Source organism: Lampris incognitus, chromosome 4, assembly GCF_029633865.1.
Source record: "Lampris incognitus isolate fLamInc1 chromosome 4, fLamInc1.hap2, whole genome shotgun sequence".
Taxonomy (NCBI): domain Eukaryota; kingdom Metazoa; phylum Chordata; class Actinopteri; order Lampriformes; family Lampridae; genus Lampris; species Lampris incognitus.
The window spans coordinates 10,787,436-10,812,684 of NC_079214.1; the positions used below are offsets into that span (position 1 = coordinate 10,787,436).

General features: G+C 49.6%; 1 protein-coding gene across 1 annotated transcript; it reads right to left on the reverse strand.

The window, feature by feature from the left end:
- Positions 1-80: 80 nt before the first annotated feature.
- slc22a31 (solute carrier family 22 member 31) lies at positions 81-23,599 on the reverse strand. Its single transcript, XM_056279153.1, has 9 exons — positions 23,186-23,599; positions 20,524-20,627; positions 20,252-20,406; positions 9,479-9,647; positions 8,381-8,526; positions 5,947-6,055; positions 5,329-5,543; positions 2,114-2,225; positions 81-750 (listed from the first exon to the last, which is right to left on the reverse strand). Exons 1-9 carry the CDS (start codon positions 23,573-23,575, stop codon positions 318-320), a joined length of 1,833 nt encoding a protein of 610 aa, XP_056135128.1. The 5' UTR covers positions 23,576-23,599; the 3' UTR covers positions 81-317.
- Between the last annotated feature and the right edge of the window lie 1,650 nt (positions 23,600-25,249).

Sequence of the window (25,249 nt, forward strand, 5' to 3'; positions counted from 1 at the left end):
GAAACCCTGCCTACTCAATGGCACTCTATGGCACATGGTGGCCTATGCCTGGGATAATTGCTTAAAAATACCACATACGACACAAAGACTGACATAGCCACACTCATATTACTGACACCCACACTCATATCACTGACACCAACTGCCACCATTCCCAACGTACAGTGAGCTGTCAGTTCATGTGGTGAGTAACAACCACCTGACACACGAGGAGATAATTCACTGGATGATACCAGGAGTGTTGGTTGAATGTAGTCTTTGGATAATCACAGTCTGTACAGGAGAGGAGGGGGAGAGCTGCTATGATATTTCATCCCTCAGCACCCCGTTCCCACCCCCTCTGTTGGCCCTGGGTTGGCTGCCAGCAGCGGCGGGTGTGCCGGCACAGCGATATTATAGGGCAAAGAATCTTTACTCAGCATCCTCCTCGTGGCAGAGACCAGGCGGGAGTAGTTGTCGGAGTCGTACTCGGAGACGCGGGGCTGCGTGCACAGCAGCGGCAGGCTGTCCCTGTCGGCCCGCGTCAGGAAGAGTGGCGGCCGGCGCTGGCTCTCGCCGTCCTTCAGGGAGTCCGGCAGGGGCTTGCGTTTGCTCTCGGGCAGGAGCATAATGGACAGCACGGAAAGGACCGCAAAGGAAGCGAAGATGACATGGTGGAGGAAGTACCCACCGTTGTTCTGGAGCTCCATCAAAGAGGAGGCAGCCATGCCGACGCAGCCCGCCGCCAGCACCAGTCCCAGACATCCACCACTGCATGCAAGTTGGACATAGGGAGACCGAGAGAGAGAGAGAGAGAGAGAGTGGATAGATGTGGTGAGTAGGTTTAACCGGATGAGAAGTACCAACACAGAATTATTGTTTTATCAAAACAATATATGGCCTTCAGCAAGCTGCATTAGAGACATGTGCTTTCCCTTCACATGGACCCACACACTGCTCCCACTGTTTTTAGGAAGTCATTCGCCAGGACTTCTCAAGGACAGCTTCTGTGGCTTTTGTTTGGATTTAGCTGGAAGCCATTGCTCAGAGGAGGTCATATTATTCAGTATTCACCATCAGTTGAAGCCTCAACAGTCTCTAAATGGACTGAACATGCCACCCAAACTTCACGCAGTGATGCGACGTCTCAGCGGTTAAAACATGTGTCCGAAAACATGCGATCTCGGCTAAAAGCAGCAGTCTCAACATGTCGAAATACAATTTTATAACTTCATTTTCCATGACCTCAGTTTTCTTTCCAGGTTATTTGATCGACTTTGCCGTTTTCCAGGTGTTCTCCGTGACTGAAAAACGAGGCTGTGAATCTACAGGTCTTCCAGGATGCATAGGAACCCGTGAGACACACACACACACACACGTAACTTTTATCATTATGAGGACCCCTCGTTTACGACATTCATTCTCTAGCCCTTATCCCTAACCATCAGAACTGCATGCCAACCCTTAACCCTTACCCCAGCCTTAACCTAATCCTAATCCTAACCTTAACCCAAGTCCTAACCCTAAAATAGACCCTCAAAGAAGTGAGGACTGGGCGTCCGGGTAGCACGGCGGTCTATACTTTTGCCTACCAACATGGGGATCGCTGGATCAAATCCCCATGTTGCCTCCAGCTTGGTCGGGCGTCCCTACAGACAATTGGCCGTGTCTGCGGGTGTGAAGCCGGATGTGGACATGTGTCCTGGTCGCTGCAGTAGCGCCTCCTCTGCTCAGTTGGGGCGCCTGTTCAGGGGGGAGGGGAACTGGGGGGGAATAGCGTGATCCTCCCACGTGCTACGTCCCCCTGGTGAAACGCCTCACTGTCAGGTGAAAAGAAGCGGCTGGCGACTCCACATGTATCGGAGGAGACATGTGGTAGTCTGCAGCCCTCCCCTGGATCGGCAGAGGGGGTGGAGCAGCGACCAGGACGGCTCAGAAGAGTGGGGTGATTGGCTGGATACAACTGGGGAGAAAAAGGGAGGGAAAAAAATCCCAAAAAAACAAGTGAGGACCGGCCAAAATATCCTCCCTTTGATGGGTAAAAAAAAAAAAAAAAATCAAACGAGTCCTCAAAAAGATAGAAGTACAGGAAAACACACACACACACACACAGAGTTAGTGGAACAGTACTGACCGGACTACAGTGGGCATGACCTCACAGGCGAAGAACACACTGAGCATGGCCAGAGTCTGGGAGGAGAGCAGACCCATCACAGACAGCATCAGCACCAGGCCTCCACGCAGATCTGACACACACACACACACACACACACACACACACACACACACACACACACACACACACACAGGACAATTCATTAACTTGACCAGTGACACAATAACCGCAGATGATATCTACAATTCCTAAGTCTAAAACACACACATCTGATCTGGGTTTTTTCTTCATTCCAGAATTCATAATCTTAGAATTGGGTTTCAATCCATCATACAGCTAAGTGACAGCACCCATTTTGAGAATAACAACTATTTGCATGGATGGTAATCAGAAAGAAAAACAAAAACAAACAAAACAGTGTCACGTTGTGAATAGCCTATAGGCATGTATTCAAGACCTAGTGTCAAGTGTATTATGGCAAAAACAATTAGATCCTCTTTCCTCTGTCATTTTAATTTCTAAAATTGGTGGTTGTTGGGAAGTTGATAGTTTTATCTGTCCTCATTTGGGTTTTTATCCTGTCATAGTACTCATTCTACTACTTCTTCACTGGTCTGTACCGACACTGTCTAAATGCCAAATGGAATAATAAATTAAACATATCTGTAATTATGAGTGTAAAACTATAGTGCATGGATGGCACATGCACAAATGAAAATCTGGCTCCCCTAACGCCCACAAATAGCAGTTGCTCCGGGCATCTGTTCCTCATTTCTTTTGATGAAAAAAAGAAGAGTCCGTGAAAACTACATTTTTAAACCATATTTTAGCACATCATGAATGAAACGCTGGGAGATGAGAAGACTTTTTGCTCCCACCCACGCTACAGTGCACACGCTTTCGCTCTTGCTTTCCACTTTGTTCTTTGATTTTCCAAGTTTTCCTACTTTTTTGTTACTTTCGCTACTTCTCCACGAGCGGTACTCGACTGTTCTCATCGACTCAACCCCTCCCAACGTCAGTTTTGAGAGCGAAATCAGAGCGCATAAGAAAGGAGGCGGAGTTGCCATTTTGTTTAATGATCCATTCCAATGCAGCTATCTTATGGAAATGTTGCTTCTTTTGAATATGTGTCTCTTCAGTTGAACTCCTCTTGTTGAGTTATATTTCTAAATATATATAGGCCATCTAAATACAATGTAAACTTTTTTTGATGACTTAACTGAACTGCCGTCTATAATCTGTATTGACTTCGACTGTGTAGTTACTGCTGGTGATTTAAACATCCATGTTGACAACCCCCAGGACAGAGGAACCATAAAAACCTGGGAGGACATTATGCAACATCTGAAATCCTCCTCCCGCTGCCTTGATATTCTACCAACAGGCTTTTTCCAAAATGTTTGTAATTACATGGCCTCAGATCTTCTACATATTGTCAACACATCTCTTCTCGCAGGTTTACTCCCACAGGCCCTGACAACTGCAAGCATCAAGCCACTCTTAAAAAAGAATAATCTAGACACTTCACAAATGAACAATTATAGGCCCATATCAAACCTCCCTTTCCTAAGTAAAATAACTGAAAAAGCCATTTTCCAGCAGCTGAACAACTTCTTGGCAGTGAACAACTGTTCTGATTTCTTCCAGTCAAGATTTCAACCACAAGACAGCACTGAGACTGCTCTTGTTAAGGTCTTTAATGGCATCTGCTTAAACACATATAGTGTCAGAATCTCAGTCCTGGTATTATTGGATCTCAGTGCTGCATTTGAAAAGGTCGACCACAGCATATTACTTGACCGAAAACTGGGTGGGACTTTCTGGCGCAATGCTAAACTGATTTGAATCCTACTTACAGGACAGGGACTATTTTGTGTCTATAGGTAGTTACAAATCTGAGCAGACAAAAATGACGTGTGGAGTTCCCCAAGGCTCCATTCTGGGGCTGCTTCTGTTTAACATCTATATGCTCCTACTTATTCAGATTATGGAAAACAACAAAATATGATACCATAATTATGCAGACGATACAAAGATTTACATAACCATATCCTTAGGGAACAATAATCCTATATAAGTGCTGAGTAAGCTCATTGAACAAATCAATGATTGGATGTCTCAGAATTTTCTTCAATTAAAGATAAAACTGAAGTAATTGTCTTTGGAGCCAAGGAAGTATGATTAAAAGCCAGCACTCAGCTACAACCGGTAATGTTAAAAACCACAAACCAAGCCAGAAATGTTGGGTGTAGTCATGGACTCAAGACCTGAATTTCAATAGCCACATTAAGAGAATTACAAAGTCAGCCTGCTATCACCTTAAGAATATATCAAGAATTGAAGGTTTTATGTTTCAGCAGGATTTAGAAAAATTTGTCTCTACATTTATCTTCAGTCACCTTGACTACTGTAACAGCATCTTTACAGGTCTCTCCAAAAAGAAAAAAGAAAAATTGATCAAACAGCTTCAGCTGATTCAGAATGCTGCTGCTCAAGTCCTTACTAAGACCAAAAAAAAATGGATCACATCACTCCAGTCAAAAAAATGTATTTTAAAATACTGCTCTTGGCTTTTGAAGCACTGAATGGTTTAGGGCCAAAATACATTTCTGATCTTCTGCAACGCTATGAACCATCCAGACATCTCAGATCGTCTGGGACAGGTCAGCTTTCTGTCCCCAAAGCCAAAACTAAATACGGAGAGGCAGCTGTCAGTTTTTATGCACCACATAACTGGAACAAATTCCCAGTAAACTGCAGGTCTGATCTTTTATATCAAAGCTGAAGTCTTTCCTGTTTGCAGCTGCATTTTTTTTAATCAAATTTGAAGCTTTTAATTATCATCTGCACAAACTTTTCATTTGTTTTTAAATATCTTTTTATTGCCTTATGTTGCTTTTACATTTTGTCTTGATGCCTTTTATGTTTTATGTAAAGCACTTTGCCTTACACACTGTGCTGCCAAAGTAACTTGATCTACTCTAAGCAGTGATATGCTAAAACACAACCAGACAAATAAGCACAGATTACCATTTAGCATAGATGAGGAATTCAGTAGTTACTAACATTTAACTAATGCTTAACTAATGCTTCATAGTGTGTAGTTATTAGAAAGTGTTACCGTTTACTGTTATTTTGATTTGTGTCCTCAGAAAATAAACAAATGCCACGAGTTTCGGTTTAGGTGGCTTGGTGGCCAGGGCCGCGAACAATAACGAGGTGTTTCTTACACTGAGTGAGGGCCAGCAGCACCAGTGAGGACAGGCCGGTGATGATAGCCGACAGCAACAGGATACCGCGACGGCCAAAGTGGTTGACAGTCAAGCAAAGGAAGAGGCAGGCCAACGCTCCGGTTAGCACCCGGAGAAAGTAGCTGAAATAGAAGTTGGCGGAGTAGCTGTGTAGGTTTCTGGTGAAACAGTACTGGATGCCTGTTCCAATTAACCTGAAGTAGAAAAATTATAATAAAAAAAAAGAGCTTGTGCAGACGTGATTTATGCCAGTATAGAAACGATGAGAAAGTCAACATAATCATACAAACTGCATGGAATGCAAAAGATTTCTTCTGGGTGTACTTAAACATTACGTGACGTAGCCTACACTATGTGCACCGCATGCCCAGAAAAATTAAAAACACCCCCCTGATAAAGGGTTGCACCACCTCTTTGCAAAATCTAATAATTTATCTCAAGGCTTCAATGTCCTGCTCCGATTCACTTCATGACTAAAGTGAGTTTTAAAAAGGTGCATTCAGCTAGGGAGAGATTAAAGCTTTGCCTGGAATTAATCTGAACAACATTCATGTGATCCTCATATTTTCCTCCGTGTGTATTATAAAAAAAGCTCACAGAGTGAAGCTGAGGATGAGGCAGTTCTTCCAGATGACCCGTGTCCGACGCAGCTCCAGAACTGTGTGGTACTTTGGCTGGCAGTCCTCCCCATACACTGCATCTATGTCTGGAGACAAGAGAAAAAAGAACGATGAAGACAGGCAGGCAGACAGACAGGCAGGCAGGCAGGCAGGCAGACAGACAGACAGACAGACAGACAGACAGACAGACAGACAGACAGACAGACAGACAGACAGACAGACAGACAGACAGACAGAGAACAAACCACGCTGACACAAATCTACTTAAAGCTAGAATGTGGGACTTTCCATATAAATGAATGTCAGTGACACTCGCTGCACTAGTGCCTCCTCTGGTCGGTCGGGGAGCCCCCCCGGATCGACAGAGGGGGATGGGGGGGGGGGAGTGGGTGGAGCAGCGACCGGACGGCTCAAAAGAGTGGGGTAATTGGCCAGATACAATTGGGGAGAGAAAAGGGTGAAATTTGAAAGGGGGGGAAAAAAAGCAAGGATTTTTATTTTATTTTTTTTTTTGACGAAAGTGTTTGCATGCCTCTGATTGGCTTGGCTGCTGGGCTTTCTGCCAGAAAGCTTCCGGGCTTGGAAGTTATGACGAAAAAAACCTAAATACCGACCAAGAAAAAAGTTTCTGATGTGCCAGAGGAAAAAAAAAAACCTCAGCGTTCAGAGGAAGGATTAAAGTAAAAAAAAAAACCCAACAAAACAAACAAATAACAAAAGTAATGGACGATGAGGACAAACACGAATAACCGTTAGTGTAGCTCTTCCTCAGACTTCTGGAAAAAGAGAAGTAAAAACTCTTCACTGTCAGACGGGGGAGACAAAACTTCCGCACTGCAGGTTTAATCGTTCCCTTTTCTTAAATAACTCATCATCCACACGGCAGCGCTCACGGTCACGAATATTACATTCATGCTCTTAAACTTCAACAGACGCCCTACCAACACGGGGATCGCCGGTTTGAATCCCCGTGTTACCTCCGGCTTGGTCGGGCGTCCCTACAGACACAACTGGCTGTGTCTGCAGGCGGGAAGCCGGATGTGGGTCTGTGTCCTGGTCACTGCACTAGCGCCTCCTCTGGTCGGTCGAGGCACCTGTTTTGGGGGGGGGGGACTGGGGGTAATAGTGTGATCCTCCCATGCGCTACATCCCCCCTGGTGAAACTCCTCACTGTCAGGTGAAAAGAAGCGGCTGGTGACTCCACATGTATGGGAGGAGGCATGTGGTAGTCTGCAGCCCTCCCCGGATCGGCAGAGGGGGTGGAGCAGCGAGGGGCAATAAAAAATTTAAAAAAACACCAACAGACACAGCCATACAGTGGATGCACCATGGCCTGATTTCCACGACCGTCGTCTATCGAGACCTTTTGTCTGAAGTGATGGAAGACAAGAGTGCGACTATTTGCTCCACACGACACACAGATGATCGTTTACCAACAACGACATGACCACACAACACCACCTCAGAGTTGCTGTGTGCAGTCAATTCTGTCGGTAAGGCTCAGGATCAGCAAAGGACCCGGTGAATCCAATAATTCACAGGCATGAGAGAGAGAGAGAGCGAGAGAGAGAGAGAGAGAGAGAGAGAGAGAGAGAGAGAGAGAGAGAGAGAGAGAGAGAGAGAGAGAGAGAGAGGTGCACTTCCTCCTTAAATGTGACAAATTTGAAAAACAGCGCCGGGCTTTTGTCCAGGAACTGGAACATGTGACTCCAGAGTAGCAGGAAATGGACGACGCAGGTAAGCTGCGGGGGGTCTTGGGAGGGGGGCCGGTGGCGAGCACTGCAGCAAGATTTATATTATCTTGCCACAACCTGAGAGACAGTGGGGGACGGCACCTATTGCTACTGTTGTGGTTTAATATCATAATCATTGTTGTTGTTGCTGTTATTATTATAATCATTGTTGTTGTTGCTGTTATTATTATTATAATCATTGTTGTTGTTGCTGTTATTATTATTATAATCATTGTTGTTGTTGCTGTTATTATTATTATAATCATTGTTGTTGTTGCTGTTATTATTATTATAATCATTGTTGTTGTTGCTGTTATTATTATCATAATCATTGTTGTTGCTGTTATTATTATTATAATCATTGTTGTTGTTGCTGTTATTATTATCATAATCATTGTTGTTGTTGCTGTTATTATTATAATCTTTGTTGTTGTTGCTGTTATTATTATAATCATTGTTGTATTGTGTTGTTGTTTTACATGCTTTGGCAATATGTACACAAATAAAGCACATATTGAATTGAATTGAGAGAGAGAGAGAGAGAGAGAGAGAGAGAGAGATAGGACTGAGTTTGCGACTAAATGAGTGAATTTCTCTCTGAGCGAGTGAGGTGTGTGTGTGTGTGTGTGTGTGTGTGTGTGTGTGTGTGTGTGTGTGTGTGTGTGTGTGTGTGTGTACCTGACAGCAGGGCTTCGCCGGGGTAAAGCTCGTCCCTCAGACACACTCCGTTCTTGGAAGAAAACTCCTGGATGCTGTTCTTTGCCAGCTGGATCTGGGTTGTGCTAAGCAACCAGCGCGGAGACTCCGGGAACACCGAGGCACAGCTGAGGAACAGCACAACGTTAGCAGAAACACACAACACGGACACCCGGCGCTGGGCAAAACGGAAAACATTACTGTCACGACAACCACCGGGAATTTTACATGCAGCCGATGCTCGTCACACTGAACTGTCCGGCGATGCAGAGCACAGTATTAAACCAAAGCCAGCTTTCACGTGATGAATATTACACATTTCAGACCTCATTTTCTGAGCAACTTTAGTTAATAGATTCTCATAATCATTCATTTAGACAATAAAACCGTATAATGCCACTGAAACATCCACCCATCCATTATCCAAACCGCTTCTCCTGCTGTCAGGGTTGTGGGGATGCTGGAGCCTATCCCAGCAGTCACTGGGCGGCAGGCGGGGAGACACCCTGGACAGGCCGCCAGGCCATCACACACACACACACACACACACCTAGGGACAATTCAGTACGGCCGATTCACCTGACCTACATGTCTTTGGACTGTTGGAGGAAACCCCTGCAGACATGGGGAGAACATGCAAATTCCACACAGAGGACGACCCGGGACGACCCCAAAGGCTGGACGACCCCCCAGGGCTCGAACCCAGGACCTTCTTGCTGTGAGGTGACCGCGCTAACCACTGCGCCACCGCGCCGCCCCCATTGAAACATGATAAGCCATAATATCAATTTACTGCCCAGCCCTACAGACCCCCAATATCATCTACGGGGACAAAGTACCCGTATTTCCATGTCCTGGGGTTACCATGGGCGTCGTTCCTCTCAGAAAATCCAGTTGAAATAAAACCAGAAGTAGAAAGATGTGAATGAAACGCAATCATGGTAAAACAGGCTCGACTTTTTTTCTTTTTTTCTAACTTTCTGGTTAATTGAGCCATCGAATAATCTAATCTCTACAACACTACAAGCCCTCGCACAGTCTCGCCATCCTGCGAAGCGTGGGCGGGGCTTCCTGACTCACCACCAATAAGAAAGCAGCAGCAGCAGCGGCAACGTGGCCACCGCCTGCAGGACGGGCCAATCGCGGCACAGGACGGCTATCCCCGGCAACAGCAGCTCTGCACAAATGGCGAAGAAGCCGCTGACCATGGCAACCATGAGGCGATGAGGAGGGTCGCAGAGCTCCAACCCTGCAGGGGGGGAGACACAAGAGGAGGAGCAGAGGGGGAGCGCTATGAGCAAACCTGAGAAAGTACTGTAATTCAAGGTAAAGCATAGCTGATCGGCTAGTGGTCCGACACCTCTGCACTGCAGGACAAAAATAAAAAAAGAAGAAGCTGCAAATGGCTGCACGGATTTAGAAAATTCATGTTGCAGCTGTACGTAAAAATATGTTTTTCCTGTTACACTTTTAAATATGCATTTCCAACAGCTACAGGCAGAGTGCAACATGAATGGAAGACGGGAAGGGGCCCAACAGCAGCTTGAAGACTGAATGACTGAGGCGGGTCAGGAGGGGCTCATAGAAATAACTGGTGCATCCTTCCTCACAGACAAGTGAAGGAAAAAGGGGGGGCTTACTTCCTGTGCCCCCCCCCCACACACACACACCCATCAAGAGTCCAACAGCATTCCAACTGTCCGTTAGCCATCCATTATCCAACCCGCTTACCCTGCTCTCGGGGTGGCGGGGATGCTGGAGCCTATCCCAGCAGTCACTGGGCGGCAGGGGGGGGGGGGGGGGGGGACACCCTGGACAGGATGCCAGGCCACCACAGGGCCGTCCGACTGATGAAAGAAAATCTGGACTCCATCTAGCCCTGACCTTGCAGGAGTGTACCAGTGTGTACATATGGCAAAAACAGAGAAAAAATGTGTGTGTGTGTGTGTGTGTGTGTGTGTGTGTGTATGTGTGTGTGTGTTCACTGAAGAAGCAGTACCAGGCGCTACCGTCTCCCACACCCGCTTAGCAGCGTGCGGTCTCCTAAATCGAGACTGAAACTAGATTCCTCCGCATGCTTCACCCCCACCTACACGACTATGTACACACACACACACACACACACACACACACAATCCCAGGAAGTTTCCAGATGCGCACACGCCCGCACACACAATCCCAACCAGTTTCCAGGGAAAACACTCCACCCGTAACAATGGACACTTTCAAGGCTCTTCCAGCACTCATGTGTATGTCCTTCTGTAAAACGACCTCTGTGAGGGGGCAAGAGGGGGGTAAACATGCATCGGTGATTGGGACTATGCCCATTCACCGAGTCACACAAGTCATGTGTGTGTGTTTACCTTGGAAAGCCCCCTGGGTGGGATGGGAGTCAGCTGAGGGGTATCAGCAAAGGAGAATTGCCATCCAGCTGCCTCCTGTCAATCATCCATACCATTGAAAATCCCCGTTTCTGTTCCTCGGCCTTGCTGATAATTGCTGTCTTACATAAGCACACACACACACACACACACACACACACACACACACACACACACACACACACACACACACACACACACACCCTGTGTGATGAAGGGCCGTGTTGTGTATTCTGCAACAGCGGCGCCATCAAGAGGAATAAATGAGCGATGGTGACGTGCTCCTCATGCTGCGACAGTGAGGAAAACACCGCCCGGTCACCGCTCCACTTAAACACTTAAAACAACGGGGCGTCCGGGTGGCGTAGCGGTCTATTCCGTTGCCTACCAACACGGGGCTCGCTAGTTCGAATCCCTGTGTTACCTCCGGCTTGGTCAGGCGTCCCGACAGCTGGCCGTGTCTGTGGATGTGTGTCCTGGTCGCAGCACCAGCGCCTCCTCTGGTTGGTCGGGGCGCCTGTTCAGGGGGGAGGGGGAACTGAGGGGGAATAGTGTGATCCTCCCACGCGCTACGTCCCCCTGGTGAAACTCCTCAGTCAGGTGAAAAGCCGCGGCTGGCGACTCCACATGTATGGGAGGAGGCATGTGGTAGTCTGCAGCCCTCCCCGGGTCAGCAGAGCGGGGTGGAGCGGCGACCGTGACGGCTCAGAAGAGCGGGGTAATTCGCTGGATACAATTGGGGAGAAAAAGGGGGGGAAATTTAAAAACTACACATCACTGACCTGCCCCGTTAATGTCGGCACAGATGTAATTGCCACTCGCCACACTGGCCCCTCCGCTGTGGCAGCATTTGGCCTGCAGCCTCGGCCCCTCTGGCTGTAGAGACTGACTGATGAAACTGTCACTAGTGACTTAAATGTGGCCCTCTCTGGTCCCCTTGATTCAGCTGCACCTCTCACTAGCAGAGCTAGGCGACTACAGAGGCCTACACCCTGGTTTAATGGGGAGACACGCGCTCTTAAGCCGGCCTGCGGGGGACGGCAACGTAAATGGTGAAAATCAAAACTGGACGTTTTACCCACCTTGGCCCCCGAGTGTTGATTGAAATACAAGTGTGAGTTATCTGCTGCAAAAACAGCCCCTCTCTCTCTCACTTACTCACCATTAATTAATAAACGTCGCCCCAGATTTCCCTTAGGAACTGTAGCTAAACTGACTAAACGGCAGCCGTCTGTTAGCTGCTCTGTCTAGAGTTTTTCTGCAATAAGGTGGATGAGGTCTTGAACAAAACTAGTTCTTCAACTCCAGCTCCTCCTGCACAACCTGTCTTAGCCACTGCTTGGCTGTACAGCGGCGCCACCTGCGGAAACCCGTCATCTCCGCCGGAAGCCTGGAGGGGCTGTCCGCAGCTAATCTGGCACACTACTGGACCCACCAGCCTGAAGCGCTTCACGCACACTTATGACTGAGCGATGACGAAACTCTTGTGGGTGCGGTGATTAAAAACCTCTGGATTATCGCCTCTCTCTCCCCTCATTCGTTCTCTAGCTCGCTCGACCAACGCTGCACGCATGCGCAGTGCTGATTTAGCGCGCCGGTGCCCGTTATGTGTCCGGGTGCGAGTGCTGAACGTAAACGAGACGTCGATCGCGTTTCGCAGATCAGCAAATCGTCCACTACTGATCCCCGCACAGGGGAACGCTCCATGGTGTTTTAAGCCGCCATCGTACTCTTCCAGGCAGCGCTGCATGGAAGGCACTCCCCGCCCCCAACAGTTTCAACCAATCACAGCACTGGCGCCAACCCTAACCCTAAGCAGTGCTGTGATTGGATGAAACTGTTGGGGGCGGGGAGTGCCTTCCATGCAGCGCTGCCTGGAAGAGTACGATGGCGGCTTAAAACACCATCGAAGCAGGAGAACTGGAGGAGCACCGGACGAACCACAAATAATCCGCTTTATTCACCTCGCCGCCGTGTTTGTTTAACAGACATCACGAGGGGGGATAAGGAGGGGGGGGTGCCGGACTCCAATGTTAAATTACAATTGTAAGAGTAGGATTAATCCCAGTCAGAGCTGGAAATCACCTCAGTAGCTACGACACAACCCCAGCCATGTGTTCTTACCCTTATTTTACTGCCTTAGAATGAATGAAAGTCTTCGACTACATTCATTTTATATCACGAAAACCGCCAACGTTGGAACACGCAAGGGCCCCTTCACCTGGGTGGCAAAACAAGGGGGGGGGGTTGTCACCAAGTCGGAGCACCAGAATAGGGGAGATACCCCAGGTGGAGACTCTTCTCCCCTCCCCCCCTTTTTTTTTCTCCCCTGTATCCGTCCAATTACCCCGCTCTTCCGAGCCGTCCCGGTGGCTGCTCCACCCCCTCTGCCGATCCGGGGAGGGCTGCAGACTACCACGTGCCTCCTCCCATACACGTGGAGTCGCCAGCCGCTTCTTTTCACCTGACAGTGAGGAGTTTCACCAGGGGGACGTAGCGCGTGGGAGGATCCCGCTATTCCCCCCCAGTCCACCCCCCGAACAGGCGCCCTGACCGACCAGAGGAGGCGCTAGGACAGCGACCAGGACACATACCCACATCTGGCTTCCCACCCACAGACACGACCAAGCTGGAGGCAACACGGGGGTTCGAACCGGTCATTCCCGTGTTGGTAGGCAACGGAATACCCTGCCACGCCACCTGGACGCCGTCTGAGTGCACTCTTCTAGTTGTTGTTGTGCCATGTGGTGTGTGTGTGTGTGTAATCTGGTTGCTGAGTGACACAAAGGAAGATCTGATGGCGATGCTGCAACAGCTGCTAGTGTGTATTTTGTATGTGGCTGTGTTGACTGTATCAGCACCAATATCAGAAATTCATGTGTGTGTGTGTGGGGGGGTCGCGGGGTGGGGTGGGGGGTTGCAGTCCATTACTGAAGGCCCTGACTGAAACCCCACGGTATGCTACTGGATTTCACAGCGCGGCAGCCAAAAATCGGGGTGTTACGTTTGATCCCAGCCTTTCCTCTGATAAGCACTGTAAAGGAATCACCCAGACCGCCTTTTCCACTTATGTAACAGAGCCGGGGGGGCTAGAACGTGGTCTTTCCTGTCCGCGGCTGACACGGAGACTCCAGTACATGCATTCGCTCATCCAGACTTGACTATTGTAATGTTGTGTTTGCAGGTCTGCCACGTGCTAGGACTGGAAGTCTTCAGACGGTTCAGAATCCAAAGTAAATCTAGAAAATATGACCACATTACACCAATTCTTGCCTCCCTTCACCGGCTTCCTGTCCGTGTTAGATCAGATTTCAAGGGGCTTCTGCTGACTTATAAACTCCTAAATGGGCTTGCCCCGTCTCACCCGTCTGGACTCCTTTAACTACACATTCCCTCTCGAGCTCTTCGCTCTCAAGATACAGGCCGCCCGTGTGCAAGAAGTCAGCCGGCGGCAGGGGCCTTTTCCTATCGGCCCCGTTCTAGTGGAACAACCTGCCTGCTGCCATCACACAATCAGAGTCTGTTGAGTCCTTTAAACCCAAACTTAAAACTCGTCTTTTTGTCTTAACCTACAATTAGTTGTCTTTAAGTTGAGCGCTTCACAACCTGTCCTGCATGGTGGGTCGGTTTCTGTCTCAGTGAGCTTACCAAGAACCGCACGGTGGCGCAGTGGTTAGCGCGGTCGCCTCACAGCAAGAAGGTCCTGGGTTCGAGCCCCGGGGTAGTCCAACCTCGGGGGTCATTCCGGGTCGTCCTCTGTGTGGAGTTTGCCTGTTCTCCCCGTGTCTGTGTGGGTTTCCTCCGGGGGCTCCGGTTTCCTCCCACGGTCCAAAGACGTGTAGGTCAGGTGGATCAGCCATACTAAATTGCCACTAGATGTGAATGTGTGTGTGTGTGTGGGGGGGGGGATGGGGGGGGGGGCTGGCGGCCTGTCCAGGATGTCTCCCCGCCTGCCACCCAACATCTGCTGGGACAGCCTCCAGCATCCCTGCAACCCCGAGAGCAGGATAAGTGGTTCGGATAATAGATAGATAGATAGATAGATAGATAGATAGATAGATAGATAGATAGATAGATAGATAGATAGATAGATAGATAGATAGATAGATAGATAGATAGATAGATAGATAATCTATCTATCAGATAGATAGATAGATAGATAGATAGATAGATAGATGGATAGATAGATAAGATATTCTGCTGACGAGATTATAGATTATAGATTATTGACTACTGCAAACTGCTCTCTTCTCTCACACCTTTTCTCTCTCTCTGAATGAGGTCCTCTCCTGTCTCTTCTTCTGTGTGTGTGAATGGTGTGATGCGAGTCTCCTGTGTGCATGTGTAGTCTGTCCTCCCACCTGGTCTCCATGGTGATGATGGTCACCACCCGGACACCGCTTGACATCCTCCACATCAGATTCTATATATATCTTGTGAATCCATATAATTTAGTCATCCTGTTTCAATGTTGTTCCTCCTCTCTCCCTCTGATGTGTGACCGATGTCTCGTCTCTTCTCCCATGTGTGTGTGTGTGTGTGTGTGTGTGTGTGTGAATGGTGTGATGCGAGTCTCCCCCCGTGTGCATGTGCAGTTTGTCCTCCGGTCAGCTCTACATGGTGATGGAGGTCATGTGGTTCAGGTCCTGGGCTGTTCCGGTGGCATCTGGACACTGCTTGGCATCCTCCTCATCGTCTTCTTCGTATATTTTATAAGTCCATTATAATTCTGTTGTCCTCTCTCAGTGTTGTATTGTGTAAATTGTGTAAACACAACATCCACTGCACGTTGTCCGTCTTGGGAGGGAGATCCCTCCTCTGTTGCTCTCCCTGAGGTTTCTTCCTATTTTTCTCCCTGTTACAGTTTTTTTTTCTTTTTTAGGGAGTTGTTCCTTACCCGAAGCCCCCCGAGGCAAAGTCTTAATTTGTGATATTGAGCTGTACAAATAAATTCACTTGACGTTTCCTTGCCCTGACTGATTGTACGTCTATCCAATGGCATCAAGAGGCATTCTGGTCTGTGCCCGTTGATATCGGCCCTTGCAAACCCAAAATGAACCCAGAGGAACCAGCCCAGGCTAGTCTGCCACCACTGGCATTTGGAAGTCAAACCGGACTTCTGTTACACATGTGTTTTGCCAAGCTCGGATTAACACTTATTACACCACAGATAGACACGGGCCCACAACCGCCATCCTAGCTCTTACACCGACGCTCAAATCTGAACACAACTCACATTCCAACGCAACACGTCATGCTAACTGTTACTTTCATCATAAACACCCTGTATGAGGCCTGCATGCCAAACCGTTAGAGTATGTCTAAAAAAGTCACCACACCCATATACCAAGTCATGCAAGCCCAATAACAACCGTTGCACGCAACCGTAACAGCTGAATAACCACAGAGCGTCAGGTGAGGTGATGTGAAGGTACACGGCAGGGTTGCCCGATTACTTCCCCCCAAGGGCCAAATCATGTCAGGCACGCCAAGCCAAGGGCCAAAACATCCGGGGGTTTGTTTTTCCATGGTGCCAGTAAAAGTTGTTTATGTGCAGATGTTGTTGCTGCTGTTTGGATTATTATCATTATCATCAGTAGTAGTAGTACTAGTAGTAGTGGTAGTGGTAGTAGTAGTAGTAATACAGGCCTGGGATTCTCAAAGCCTACATTGAGGGTCACACAAGAAAAAAATGTACTCTTGAAACAAAATAAGTCCAAAACCAACCATTTAATAATGGAAAATGTACAAAAATAAATGGACGTTCATTCACCAATCAGTGAGAGAGGTGAGGGCGACGGGGGGAGGCAGTCCTTCTCATGTCCGGCCTGTATTCTGTTGGGGCAAGCCTGAGGCACTGGCCAAGACGTGCACTGGAGAGTCTGTTTCTTTCCTGGTTCTTCACCGAAGAAAACGATGACTCACATGTGTACGAGGAGGGGAAGGTTGTGAGTAGGAGCACTGCAATAGCTCTCATGTTTTTGAATCAAGCTCGGGGAACCGCCTTGATCCAAAAGTCACCCACCCCAACATCCTTGTGTTGGGCTTTGAGCAAACCAGATGTTCCCATCTCCAAGACCTCCATCTGAGGAGCTGCCTCATCTATGGAGGGTACCAGCCTTTTGGTTTCTGCAGTCCACTGGCCATCAACCAGAAGGGAGAATGGCTGTCTCAGGAAGAGGAGGATGTCGCCTGAGAGTTTAACAGAGCTTTCAAATCGTTCCTTGAAGTTTTCTGCCGGGCTTGACACGAAATCCTTCATCACTGGATCCTCCCCCATTTCGTTCTTCTCGCAATGCTCCCACAGACAACGAAAGTGCAACTTTCTGCAGCAAGCGTCTCTCTCCAAAAGTTTCCACTTTGACCAGAAAGCTTCAACCGCCTCGTACATGTCTGCAGCAGTGTGGTTCTTGCCTTTAATTGCAGATTAAGCTGATTTAGACGAGCCATGATGTCACCCCCAAAAATAATACTAGCCATCCTTATTGTCACTTAAAAACCTCTGATATTCGTGGGCTTTTTGGCTCCGCGGTGCGGATAACAATGACACAAGCTCATCGCGCAGGTCGCACACCCCGACACGCGGCCTTTGCTCGGCCGGCGAACATCGTTATGCAGCCAAAGATCCTTGTGGTCCGCCGACATTTCCTCCAGCAATGCTCTGAAAAGGCGATGCTGCAGACTACAACTCCCACAAACGAAATTCACCAGTCTCGCCACGACATCATCGCCTCTTTCCTTTCCCCATACAGTTTAGTGCACAGCACAGATTTGTGGATAATACGATGAAATGCTAAGAGCGCTGGGTTAACAGCGGCAAGCCTGCTTTACCAAGCCCCTGTCTCGTCCCACCATTGACGGAGCCCCATCAGTGACAACGGACACAATTTTGCTCACATCCGAGCCGTTCTCCTCAAAGAACCGCGCTAATTCATTACAGACGATTTCCCCAGTTGTGCGCCCAGGCAGGGGAAGCAAACGCAGTCACTCTTCCCATCAAACAAATCTTGCAACCACAGATAGCTGATCCATATCGGTCCGGTCTATCGCTACCGATATGGCCTCTGCTTTCTTCAAGTCGGCGAGTAGATTGGGAAAAACACTCCCCCGCCAAAAGTTCTGCTCTTCTGGCACCTGCCTCAACAGCGCCACAACCGTTTTTCTGTTTTTCTCCTCGTCACTTAAAACTTCGCCAACCAAATCAGCTGCGCACATTTAATCGCCTCAGCATCAGTGAACGGCTCCTCGTCCTTAGCAAGGGTCCGTCAGACGTGCGGCGGTGCAGCCGCTGCACTCCCTCATGCCGATGTTGATTTGCAGATAGCAGAAACCGAGCGCTTGTGTGATGTCATCACATTTGCTATTTTATGTCTGCAGCGATCTGATTTTGAAGGGAAGTTGGCATTAAAACTGGCAGCATGCGGAGGGTTGAAGTGCCGCCATCTTCTTGGCAGACAGCTACGGTCTGTGTGCATACCCCAACATTGGTCTGGCACCGGCGAGGCCCAGTAAAACAAAACAAAACTGACCAGTGCAGTCAGACTTGAACTGTCGGGGTTCCTGGTCGACTTTGCACTTTCTTGTGCAGGCCACGTTCTTGGTCGAGGACAGTTATTGATCACCTGTGTCTCAGCTGGCGAGTGGCGCCGTCTAGTCAAGGACCGCAGAGAGCGTGGAGTACGTCTTACGTCTACGCACGCTCTACAGCAGAGGTCATGTGGACGGTGTGGGGTGAGGTCAAAACAAAGTAGAACAGCATGCAGTTTGTTTCCCATGTTGCCCGCTATTTCCCAGGTTATGACTTTGGCTGTTGCGGGCCGGACCTGGCCCACGGGCCGCTTATTGGGGTTCAGGGGTATAGGGAGTAGTACACTGAGACAATGTATTGCAATGTGCAGGCTAATAGAAGTGATGTTTGTTTTGTTGTTCTGTTTTGGAAAACAGATATTAAAGGGATGAAAACAGAATAGAGGTTTGATTTTCATTTCAAAAGCCACAAATTAAAAGGCATTTTTTGGTTTTCCTGGTCAGAAAGGGCAGATACGTCCGGGTAGTGTGGCGGTCTATTCCGTTGCCTACCAATACGGGGAACGCCGGTTCGAATCCCCGTGTTACCTCCGGTTTGGTCGGGCGTCCCTACAGACACAATTGGCCGTGTGTGTGGGTGGGAAGCCGGATGTGGTTGTGTCCTGAACTACTACGTGGCCTATTTGAAATACTAATGGATAATTATCCATCCATCCATTATCCAAACCGCTTATCCTGCTCTCAGGGTGGCGGCGATGCTGGAGCCTATCCCAGCAGTCATTGGGTGGCGGGCGGGGAGACACCCTGGACCGGCCGCCAGGCCATCACAGGGCCCACACACACACAAACATTCACACCTAGGGACAATTTAATACGGCCGATTCACCTGACCTACATGTCTTTGGACTGTGGGAGGAAACCGGGGCACCCGGAGGAAACCCACACAGACACAGGGAGAACATGCAAACTCCACACAGAGGACGACCCGGGACCACTCCCAAGGTTGGACTACCCCGGGGCCTGAACCCAGGACCTTCTTGCTGCGAGGTGACCGCGCTAACCACCGCGCCACCGTGCCGCCCGAACATAATTATGTAACTAGATAATTATGTTATTTTGACATCTTGCTCATGAAAATCTGATTGCTTGACCTTTTTTTTGTTTTTGTTTGCTAATTGTGGTTTAGCTTAATGTTAATCCCATGTAATGTCTGACACACTAATTAGCTACTGCAACGTTTAAGTTCTTATGAAAGCGGCATTTCTGTTACTCCGTCCACCCCGTGCATCGGCAGGCTATTGTGCAAAGTTAATCGAGATGATTTTTTAACAACAATTATGATGAATATACTGGTTTCTTTTTTGCCTTTTATATCTCCAAAACCTTCACACCTCACTTGTGCTACGAGTGTTCATTTGCATGCCAAGAGTAGGTAGCGTCGTTATCCAGTATGCAAAACGATAAACTTGTGGGGTAATTGATTATTGGGAATAACGCTTATGTGCAATGGTGGGCTGAAAACTGTTTTTCCCCAAAATTCAACAGCATCTATCTGCAAGGCACGGACATTGTCCTTGTGTCACCGGGCGGAAGGAAACGTCATTCTCAGACGGCACACGGGATGCAACAAGCGCATAACGTCACATGATCCAGCTAGTTGTGATAGGCGACCATGACGCGGTCAGGATTTGCCCCTGTAATGGCAAAATGGCCTCTTTCTCATGTTTGAGTTCTCTGATAAGACAGGGCAAACTTTTAGGACTTTATCTGGAGGACGTTACAATGTCTGGAGGATATGCAACGCAGCAAAAGGAAAACACACTAAGGGCTTACATAAGCACGGGGGCCAGTCAAAAAAGACTGAACAAAGGTCACAGGACCGCAGCCGGGAAAACAGGAGGGCTCTTTAAAGTGTGAGTATGTGATAAGCATGGAGGGTACGTACTGGCAATGTAGGAGGACAGAAAGACCCCTGCCAGCATGATTCCCTGGGAGAGGCGCAGGAGGAGGAAGACCACAGCGCTGTTGGACACGCACACTGCCACTCCCAACACACTGGAGAGGCTCACGGAGAGCAGGAAGCACCGCCGCCGACCCAACCTGGAGGGGCACACATCCAGAGTCAGGGACGCCTTTCTGAAGTGACGTTCCCACAGCATTATAATCACACAGATGTTGCCCGGCAGACACACGCGTAAAAACAGTCGTCATAATTACCAGTCACACAGGGCGCCCAAGAGGACGTATCCCAGAATCCACCCTGTCATGAAGCAGATGTGTTGCAGAGGAATCTTCCAATAGTTACTGCAAACCAGATTCCACTGGGACGGGGGGAGGGGCAGGGGGGGGGGAGTAGTCAAAACACACAGAGGAAAAAGGAGACAGTAGTTAAACACATGTGAAGACCGGGTCCTAGAGGCCGTACGGCCCGTCTTCATATCAGCCTGTAAAAGTGTGTTTGTTCAGAGTGATACCACAGAACCCGCCGTGCAGCCTTGACGGGTGCAGAAACGCAAGCCGAGGCTCCTCACCGGCCCGGCGACGCGGCATTCACTGTAATTTGGTTGCATAACGCGCAGAGGGGTTGTGGGTCAAAAGACACTCGTCGATGCGGTTTGTTTTTTTTCCCCCCTTTCTTTCTCGGTGACCAAGAAGAAGAAGAAGAAGAAGAAGAAGAAGTGGTGAAGTCATGTCCACGGTAATTGAATCACGGTGTCTGCTGACAGCATTATCACATTAGAGCAAACTTGTGCTCCACGCAGTTTGCCAGCAGCTCCAGACGCCTGCTTTAGTCCCCTTCCCACTGGAAGAGTCCACTTCCCGATGCCCCCCTCCTTTCAGAATCCGTGCCCTGTGCCCTCTCGCCTCCAGAGTTTTCTTACATTAAGTCAAGAGCGGGTCACTGCACGAAACCGTGGCGGCGGGTCATTCTGTACAAACCCAACAAACACACACTCTTTGCCCTCTTAGAGACAAAGTGAATACAAACACGTCTCAAAGTGACCACTATTGTTGACACCCTATTCAGTCTTGCCTTTGTTAGCTACGTCACGGCGGTGGGACGCTGCTGCTGGAGGAAGGAAGGAGTCAGGGTCTCGGGAAGAGAGGTAGGGGGGGGGGGGGTCAGGGAGTTTCTTGCCGCACACACAGCATGGAAATACAGCACGCGCCTCACGGCCAGCGTCCATTTCCATACGGTTGGGGGGGGACACACGGGGGGGTGGGGGGGGGGGTTAGACAGGACATTTTGACAAAACATGCAACTAATTTGTCAGTGTTTTCCCTCCAGGAACTATTTTTACGCCGACCTTTGTTTTCCATGGCAACTTGATGTCATAGCAACACATTTTCCTCCTCGGCTGTTGGCAGCGATACTCGTCCCCACTGTCTGGTCACGTCGCCCCGTTTATCCTCGGCCTCGCGAAGCCATCTGGTGCAGCCGCAAACCACCAATCACGCAGAAGTGTGCGACGCCACGCACTGTGTGACGGCGGGAGTACCGGGGAGTGTGCTCCTACGCACGTTACCCTGAGCCGGATTTGGAAATACTGTCGCGAATTCGGGGGGGACAACGCGACCACAGGAAGTGCCGCGGCCGGGACGCGAACCCGTATCGCCCGCACCGCGGGAGGCATCGCTGACCGCTCGGCTAAATGGGTCAGACCCGCCAGGCAGCGGCCATCGTGTCTACTCATCCATGCACGTTACACTACTTTCTCGCTCCTCTTCCCATATTTGCTTAATGGGATGGTCCTTAACAACGACAAGTCTGTTAAACCAGACGGAGGAGAGTTGAACACTTTATTTTTTGTGTGTTGGTTTATTGCCGCATGCAGGGCCACAGATGGCGGCGGCAGCATTAGACTCCACGTGTTCTCTATGCTCAGTGAGGACGCAGGCCTTGCTTATGGATGATGGTTATGGATGATGACGGGGGTCTTGGTTATGGATGATGACGGGGGTTTTGTTTTCCGACTCGCCGTCATCGACCGACCATCCGAAACACGCTCTAAAAAGTGTGTGTGTGGGGGGGGGGGGGCGCGGCAGTTTAACGGCAACAAATATTGACTGAGCGCTGTGACGCCCCATTCATCAGCCCCGGTCACGTGGGCACCGAGATAAACAGCCTGTGCACGCGGACATTGGTCAGATTCCGCTGCGCGGGGCCGCCGGTTCAGCGAATTCGTGCGAGGCGAAAAAAACTCAACTATTTCAAACGAGTATGACGTCTGTCTCGGGGGGGGGGACAAGTCCGTTTCTCAGCCTGGCACACGTACTGGGGCCGTGCTGCTGCGTCTCGGCGACGTCGGCCTACGAAAACTCTTTTTAGACTCGGCGTGGAAAACTTTAATCAAGTCGCTGTTCTGTCAAACTTTGCCCCCCCCTACATAATATGTATCCCGTGTACTCAGTTAACGCAAACGCCGGTTGTCACATTCCCCAGTTAACGTTGGGCACGTGCACAATAGCAACGCGCCGACCGCTTAATTGATTGATTGATTGATTGACTGATGGATGGATCGTCAACCTGGTTTCACAACCAGAGCAGAGCCGGGTGAATGCAGGCGGCTTTGCCAAGTCGTATAAACGTTTGAAGCACAAAACAAACAAACAAACAAACAAACAAACTCCCGTTCGACACGAAGCTACGGTGAGTTATGAGCCTCGCGGGGGGGGGGTGAGATGAAACGCCCGCCGGGTTACGACAGATGTGTCGAACTTGATTGGCGCTCATTACGCTGAAATGAGAATAACATTTCTCCCCGGCAACAACAGCGCATATCAGCAGCGGGTGGGGGTGCGGGTGGGGGGGGGGGGACATGTTGTGCAGGGAAGGTGTCAACCAACACCCAGCCGACCGGCGGCTTCGCCGCTTTACCTCCGTCACGTAGTTGCTCCGCAGCCCCGCCGCGTCGGCGTACTCCCATCCCCGGGTGCACGACACCCTCTCCTTGGGCACGTTCGGGGAGAAGTCGGACACGTTGGTCGGGTACTTGAAAAGTTCGCAGTGGCTCAGGCCGGCGCCGCTGACCCAGGGAATGGAGAAGTTGAGGTATCCCTCCCTGGAGAAGTTGCTGAGGAGGAAGGCGGAGGGCAGAAGCTTGGGGTCGGGCTTGCAGTGGTACGAGTCCGGGATCAGCGTGTAAAAGACGTCGCTGAAGAGGTTCAGCGTCACCGCGAAGTTGGGAAACCAGCTGAAGAACACCGCCACCCTGTTGTAGCGCCCGTACCCGCCGACCTGGGGGAGCACCTTGGTCTCGTAGTCCATCGTACGCGGAGAAGTCCCGACCGACGCCCGACGGCTCACTCGGCTCTGTGGACACGCTTGCGGGCGGGGCGGGGCGGGCGGCGCAGCGGCGGCAGGTGAAGCTGGCAGGGAGGGCGGGGTTAAGACGGGGCAAACCTCCGCGGGATCAGTTCAACGGTTCTCGGAGCGCCTCCTTCCACGTCGGCGTCATGAAGAACCCGGGTTCCAGGGCGAAACCCGCAACCAGGCGACCAACCGCAGGAGGGCAGGCGGGGACGCGCCTGGCGGCGCGCGGCAGACACGTTAACTGACGCTCGCGCGCCTCTCCCGCCCGGGTCAACAGACGAGCCCGCTATTAAAACACTTCGAGGTTTGTTGTCTGCGGCTAATGAGCTGCCCGGGGGCCCGTAGTGCGCCAGAGAAGCATCAGGTAAGTGTCCATGTTTGTATCTTGGACCCTTTGTGGGTGTGGAAATGAGTGTGGGCAGACTCACCGGGGGCTGCTCTGTTCCCGAATAATATCTGGGTGTAGTCAGGAAGGTGTCGGGTCGCAAGACCCCCCCACCCCAAACGACTTCGGGAACGCCTGCCTCTGATTGGTTAGGGTCCGGGAACACCTGCCCCTGATTGGTTAAGGTCCGGGAACACCTGCCTCTGATTGGTTAGGGTCCGGGAACACCTGCCCCTGATTGGTTAGGGTCCGGGAACACCTGCCCCTGATTGGTTAGGGTCCGGGAACACCTGCCCCTGATTGGTTAGGGTCCGGGAACACCTGCCCCTGATTGGTAAAGGTAAGAGTTGGCCACTCAAAAATGTCGTCACACGGACGTTTGAGCTAAAGTTAGGGCGAATCCCAATTCCTATCTTAACCCTCAATCTTAACCCTTCGTCTCAAAAACGCGCGCTCCCGCGAAGTGCTAGTACCGTCCCAATTGCGTTAAGTTGAGGGACAAGATTGGGGGGCTGTGTAGCCCTCCATTTTAAGATTTTCCAGCGCCTCCCTTGGCAGTGAGTGCTATCCCACAATGCCTTGCGTATCAACATTCAAAGCAAGATGGCGGCGAACTCCGGCAAGACGGCGAGCTATAAATGTAAGTATTTTCTTTGTTAATAGGGATCTAAAAATTACGAAAACCACTGTATTATCTTAGTTTAATGTCATTTTATGGATTATATACCTCTGTGTAGCATAACATTTATTTTTATTTTTACGATATCCGTGCCGGGTGCGGACACGCGATATATTGCCGTCCTGGTGTTACAGAAGTCTTGTTTCTCGGTGTTAATGTAGCTATGAAGTTGTTTTATCAAGATACAGCCGACATGACATGTTTGCCCCGACGTTTTCATAAGATGGCCGAGCTAGCGGTGTCTCCTGTAGCCGTACAGATTGATATTGTAAACTACTAATAATACACGTTAGCCCCTAGCTAACGGGTTTGACCCTTTAGTCGAGCGGTTAGTGACGTCGCCTTGTGGTGCAGTACACCTCGTATCGAATCCCGCACCGGGCAACAAAATCAGCGGTTACAATATCTAACGATAGTTACAGCTGTTGTTTCGCTTTAACGTAAACAAAAGGCCGTGTTATGCGGTGACTTTCCGCTGAATATTGTGGTATTTATACGGGTTATTTGGTTGAATATCAACTCATAACGAACTCAATGAACTTGTAAGCTACAGAAAAAAAACTAA